We start from the raw sequence: 5,865 nt of genomic DNA, 5'->3' as shown, positions 1-5,865 counted from the left end.
CTCTGTTTTCAAGTGGCTTGTTTGCGCCATCTGCGACTGATTATCCAGATATTATGAGTGGTTTTGACACCATCATCTAGTGGTTCAACACCATCAAAAGGTGTATTTCTAGAACGATCACATACCATGCAAGTAGTGATCGTAGAATTGAACTGAGATGTTTTATCCTAGATGCGTCGTGGTAGTTAGACTGTTTTACATAATTTTGGACAGTGCCGCAAAACGTCTTAAAGAGAGCAAATCGTTCTGCGACTCATCCCGATAACTTCTTTTGTGACTTTTTTTCAAAATCCAAAAACAACAATATCCAAAAACACCTTAAGTACAATTCTTAACATCAAATAAAAACAAAATAACAAGTCCTAAATCTTTAAGAAAATCACTTAAATTAAATGATAAATACTAAATGAAAAGTAAAAATATAACATTAAAATTAAATAAATATAACAAAAATACAAATGAAAGTAGTAAATTTAACACTAATAAAAAAATTAAATAAAAACACGAAGGAGATGATGTTTCAATTTTAAATTTTACAAAATGTGTTAGTAAAAAAAATGCGAAGGAGATTTTTGAATTGTAAGATGCTAAACTAAATATTCTATGCATTGTCAAAAACATAATGCAATCATCACTTGTAAAATTGTAAGATACTAACATCTTCCATTACATCAAATATTTGAGACTCTATGGTCTATTCATGATTTTTTAATTTCCTAAACAAACTGATATTTTCTTTATGTTTTTACCATATATAGTAATATAATCATTAATAGAAAAATTGAATTCAATATCATAATCCAAAACAATTTATATTTTTATAGTAAAAACTTATTCGTGCTTGCCACAAATCACTTATACTAATTGCCTTGTCAACATCTTGACCTGCTTTGTTAGCATGCTACTCAGGCAAAGCATTGACTTAATTTTTTGAAGAAAAAAAAATATGAAGGGTAAGGAACATACATGGTGAAAAGAAAGGAATAAAAGGAAACGATTTTTCTAAAGAAAAATCAATTTCTTCATCCTCATGCAACAAAATAAAAGACATAAAGAGAAAATGGTCAAATTTGAGTCTGATACATTGAATGAAACAAGTGTAAAGTATATACATAATGATTTTAAAATACTAACAGCTATCTCTCTCAGGTTTTCCTGCTTAAAACAACTCAAAAATTGGTATTCGTGTTTGATGGAAAGATGAAATTCCTATAGTTTCAACTAATAATGGTTTTGGTGCATTCTTAAGAGCACCTTCTTCAATTGCTAGTGAATGGATAAATAATGAGTATGAATTGAATTCTAAGATCTATAGACTATTACTTCTCCTTATCGAGTCCTCTAAGAATTGATGGTTCGGGCGAATCATCTCCTTCACCTTCTCTCCGTTTTTGTATATCTTAAAAGTTGGAACACTTTTTATGCTTTCTGCTTTCGCTATTGTTATACACTCCTCAACGTCCACCTTCAATTGAAATTTAAAGAAAATCAGACCGATATATAATTATGTTAGTAAGTTCATAAAGAACATTTTACATAATGTACCTTGATAAATTTAACAGAAGGATATCTAACGCATAATGTATTGATGAATGGAGATATTTCTTCACATAGTTCATTTGATAACTCTTTGAAATAAACTACTGAAACACCTGCAAAGTAATATTTTTGTCATATATTTCGATCGGGCAAGAAAAATGACTCGACATTTATGTTTGAAGAGAAAGGTAATAAGATTACCCGTGAAAGCAATAGCTGCTTTTAATTTGTCTAACGTAGTCATTTCTTCAACTTCGACTCCTAACTTAGTACTACCATTTACTACTTTGCGAGATTTTTCTAATGCTACTAGAGCCTGACTGAGATTTTCAGCTACTTCGCTGTCATTAGGGAGTTCCTGTTTCAAGACCCGGTAATCTCTGACAACTTCATCCCATCTTTCAAGCTGCAACAAGATTGTGCATATTAGAAACCGACAATGAAACATCATCATTAGAGATATGAATCTACAGAAAACACGCTAATATGATTGTTGGGAGTAGGTTCGGTTCACCTTTGCATTGGACGTGGCCCTGCGTAAAAGGGCCTTGGTGTAATTTGGACAAATATTAAGTGCTTGGTTGCAGTCTTGAACTGAATTTTCCCACTTCCCAAGTTTATGCCAACAAATAGCTCTATTGCAATATAGAACATAGTTGGAATTGTCATATAGTAGTCCTTCTCCATAAGCTTTACAAGCTTCAGAGTATTTGCTAGCGCGGAAAAGATCATTGCCTCTTGAACGCGCCCTCGCCACCATTCTCACGGCATTTACAATCTTAGTAACCTCGACATTATTATTACCTGATACACTTGCCTTTTCAGCTGCGGAAACAGCATTCTCAAACCTGAAACAATTCATCATTTATTCAATTATTTCCTATTTTGACTAAAAAGTCACAGAATTCAATGCAGTTACAGTTTCGAGTTCAAATTTTTACCTTCCCAAGGCCATCTCAACCTGCGCCGTGACAAAATGCACAAAGGTTTCACCAACCATACCGAAGAACTTGGCTTGAGAACACGCTGGAGGACAACCTTCCAACTGAGGAATCTTCGAAAGACACGACTTAGCATCCTCGAATTCACGAAGCTTCATATAAGCTTCCGCTTTACAAGCCACAAGCTGCAAGTAACCATCCAAAAATTAAAACAACACATTCAATTACGAAATCCAAAAAACTCAGTCTCATTCCACCATCGAAGAACCTAAAAATAACTACCTGTGGACAGAAATCAGCTCCAACCCCAACAGCTTCATCTACTTTCCGGATTACCCTTTTCCATTCACCACTCTTCCGCTCAACCTCACACTGGTTCAAATGCTGTTCCAACAATAACAGATTACTCTCTTCCGATCGATCATCCTGCACTCCAGCATTACGCAGGTGGCGCCGCGAATTCTCAACCTGTCCAAACCTACATAAAAAGTTCCAAAATCTAATAAGCTAACAGAAATCAAATCCCTCTAATATCTAATATCAACAAACACAACAATGCAATATTCATAATAGAAACACCAAAATCTATACAAAGAGAATCAAATTGCAATCTCAATTTTCATAATCATAGCGATTTCAGTTACCGGAGATAAAGCGAAGCAAGTCTCTTGTGAGCCCTAGCATAAGCAGGATCCAACTTCACAGCCTCTTCACAATCCATCACAGCCTCACTCAACCTCCCCATCTCCATAAGCGCCGCCGCACGATTACTCCGGCAAACAGCATTCCCCGGCGACAAAGCAACAGCCCGATCATACAACACCAAAGCCTCCGCGAATTTCCCATTCCTATACATCTCATTCCCAGCTCTCTTCACTTCCTCAGGATCAGAACACCTCATCGCGCTCTTCACCGACGATGCACCACGCACTATACTCCCATGGCCGTAGTTCACCGTTCCTGAACCCAAAACATCGGTCCGGTTCGGTCCAGGAGAGGGTAAACCCGGTCTGAGGATCTTCCCGGAGGGACATATGTTTCCGGTTGGTGGTAAAGTTGGACTTGAACCGCAACTGTTTACTCCGCCGGAGTATATCAACGGAGATCCGGTGGATGCCGATCTCCGATGACCGGGCTTAGAGTTCTTGGCCGTGGTGGCGAATTCTTCAGAACGGCTGAAGGTTTTGCCGTCCTGAGGAAGTTTGGGAGCGGCGTTGGAAGAATCATGCTTAGTGTGGTCGCGACGCAGAGAATCGAAGCCTTGGTGTTGCATTATTATTATTATTTAAGAAAATGAAAATGAAAAACAGAGAAAAAAAACAAGAGTTTGAAGGAACAGTGTGGAAGTTAGATGGAGGGAGAGAAAATGTTTGGTCGATTATTTATGTTTCTCTCCAACGTTGAAGTTCTGTTTTTATTTTGTTTTTTTATTTATTTATTTATTTATGATGATGGTTTTGTTTCATCACGAATTTGCTACTAGCTAAATTCTCGCTCTAGGTTCACGGGTATTATTACTTTTCATTACTCACTCTCCTTTAGGGGTATGACGATTTTAGGAAAATCAAATTGGATTCAGTAATGTCATAAATGAAATCATTAAATTACAGAATAAATATGGTTTTTTTTCACTCATCATGAAGATGCTTGATTCTATGTTATTATACTCTCTCTTTCTACTTCCTATATTCTAGAGACTTGTGTTTTTTGAACTCTAAATTTTCGACAATTTTTTTTGGGTAGAATGTAAATATCAATCTTTATCTCACACCTATTTTTTTACTATAAGTATACTTTAAGAATACACTAGTGAATCTATGCTCTTATTTTTTTAAAATAAATTTATTTTATTGATCTAGTATAAATATTTCAATAAATTATATATATTTAATTTACTTTCATCTTATCCATTATATATTTTAATTATTTATTTATTTTTTTTAAATTTGTTGTGAAATTTTTAATTTTTTTTACATTAATTTTTTGTAATTAAATTATTATTTTTTCAAATTTAAAAATAATTATTTTATTTATTATGTATATTTTTTTATATAAACTTTATATATTAAAAAAGAGAACAAAAGAAGGGGGAAAGACCAAAATCCTCAAGAATTAAAAAAAAAAAAAAGGAAAATCTATAATTAGGCAATCTTAACATGTTTTTGACAAACTCACTTCTAGTGGTCAAAAGAGGAGAATTTCACCAGATAAAAAAGTTAAGAGTTAAACCAATTGAAGTAAGAATGGCAGCACAATAGTTGTCTTCCTTATTATAAGTGTGAGAAATAACAAAAATTGTAGATTTGATCATTGAGAAGCAATTATACCATCTGATGCTTAGGCTCCAAGTCACTATGTTTGGATTCTTGAAAGCTAAGGTAGCTATAAAAGAGTATGCTTCAATCTAAAGAGATCTTCGTTTTCTTTCGATTGGTTGTTCAATTGTTAGGATGATGCTCATAAGCTCGACATATAAGGAATTGTTAGGTCCAAGAAAAGAGGCAAAAGCACCAATACAAGAGTTAGAGGCTGATTTGAAAATACCTCCACAAGAAGCAGGTCTAGCAACTCCAAGGGAATAACCATATGTGTTACATTTAAACTCAAGAATGGAGAGGAAGACGCCATATGACTTCTTTGGTAGTAGGAGCTTTGGAAGGGTACACATTCATTTTAAAAGCAATCAAATCAGAAAAATCAATGATGGATGAGCTTGTGGTAAGCTTGGTTCCATTGCTAGTTAGAGAAACATAAGCAATGACATTTGTAATAGCTTTGCGAAAAGTTGTTGAATTGTTTTGAAATCTAGAGTTGTTGTTGCATTGCCATATTGTCTTGAGAATGGAAATAATAGTTGCACAAATGACAAGAGAACATTGTTGACTATAACCTTTCTTGCAAACATTACGAATAAAAGCAAAGGAAGTAAAGTCCACTGCCTGATTAATGGTAGTTTGAAACCAGTGCCAGATCTTGGAGGACAAAGGACAATCCAAAAAAAGATGATGTGCATTTTCACTAGCTTTGAAACAAAGACTGCACATTGAGGAAAGATGACGGCCTCTTTTAGCCAAATTGTCATCAGTTGGAATTTTATGGTGGAAAACTCTCCAAATGATGGTTGAGTTTGAAGGAGGAATAGCAGGGTTCTATATGAGCTTACACTAATCTTTGGAAGGATTGGCCTCGTTTAGGAAGAGATAACATCTTTGAGAGTGAGGCAGTCAGAAGTTGAGTATGTCCAAAGAAGCTTGTCATCTTTTTGCTGAATGGGCAAAACAGTGGAGGGAATGGTGTTTGGCAAGTTTGGGAAAAGAGATATAACATCTGAAGATAAGTGACAACTATGGTTGATGATAATGTCATGCGCCAGAGATTTGAGATG

General features: G+C 34.8%; 1 protein-coding gene across 1 annotated transcript; it reads right to left on the bottom strand.

Annotated features, from left to right (window-relative positions):
• Positions 1–1,061: 1,061 nt before the first annotated feature.
• LOC131648170 (inactive TPR repeat-containing thioredoxin TTL3-like) lies at positions 1,062–3,880 on the bottom strand. Its single transcript, XM_058917956.1, has 7 exons — positions 3,125–3,880; positions 2,763–2,958; positions 2,481–2,665; positions 2,054–2,387; positions 1,741–1,945; positions 1,546–1,652; positions 1,062–1,465 (listed from the first exon to the last, which is right to left on the bottom strand). The coding sequence occupies exons 1-7, from the start codon at positions 3,751–3,753 to the stop codon at positions 1,310–1,312; spliced, it is 1,812 nt and encodes a 603-aa protein (XP_058773939.1). The 5' UTR covers positions 3,754–3,880; the 3' UTR covers positions 1,062–1,309.
• Between the last annotated feature and the right edge of the window lie 1,985 nt (positions 3,881–5,865).

Source organism: Vicia villosa, linkage group LG2 (genome assembly GCF_029867415.1).
Source record: "Vicia villosa cultivar HV-30 ecotype Madison, WI linkage group LG2, Vvil1.0, whole genome shotgun sequence".
NCBI classification, from domain to species: domain Eukaryota; kingdom Viridiplantae; phylum Streptophyta; class Magnoliopsida; order Fabales; family Fabaceae; genus Vicia; species Vicia villosa.
Note: the sequence above shows the minus strand (reverse complement) of the source record. Positions and strands in the feature narration are given on the sequence as shown.

Coding starts and splice junctions, on each gene's coding strand:
- LOC131648170 (XM_058917956.1), bottom strand. CDS start 3,753: ATGCAACACCAAGGCTTCGATTCTCTGCGTCGCGACCACACTAAGCAT. Junction 2,666..2,762: donor GAGCTGATTTCTGTCCACAG/GTAGTTATTTTT, acceptor GGTTACTTGCAG/CTTGTGGCTTGTAAAGCGGA. Junction 2,388..2,480: donor GTTGAGATGGCCTTGGGAAG/GTAAAAATTTGA, acceptor GAATTGTTTCAG/GTTTGAGAATGCTGTTTCCG.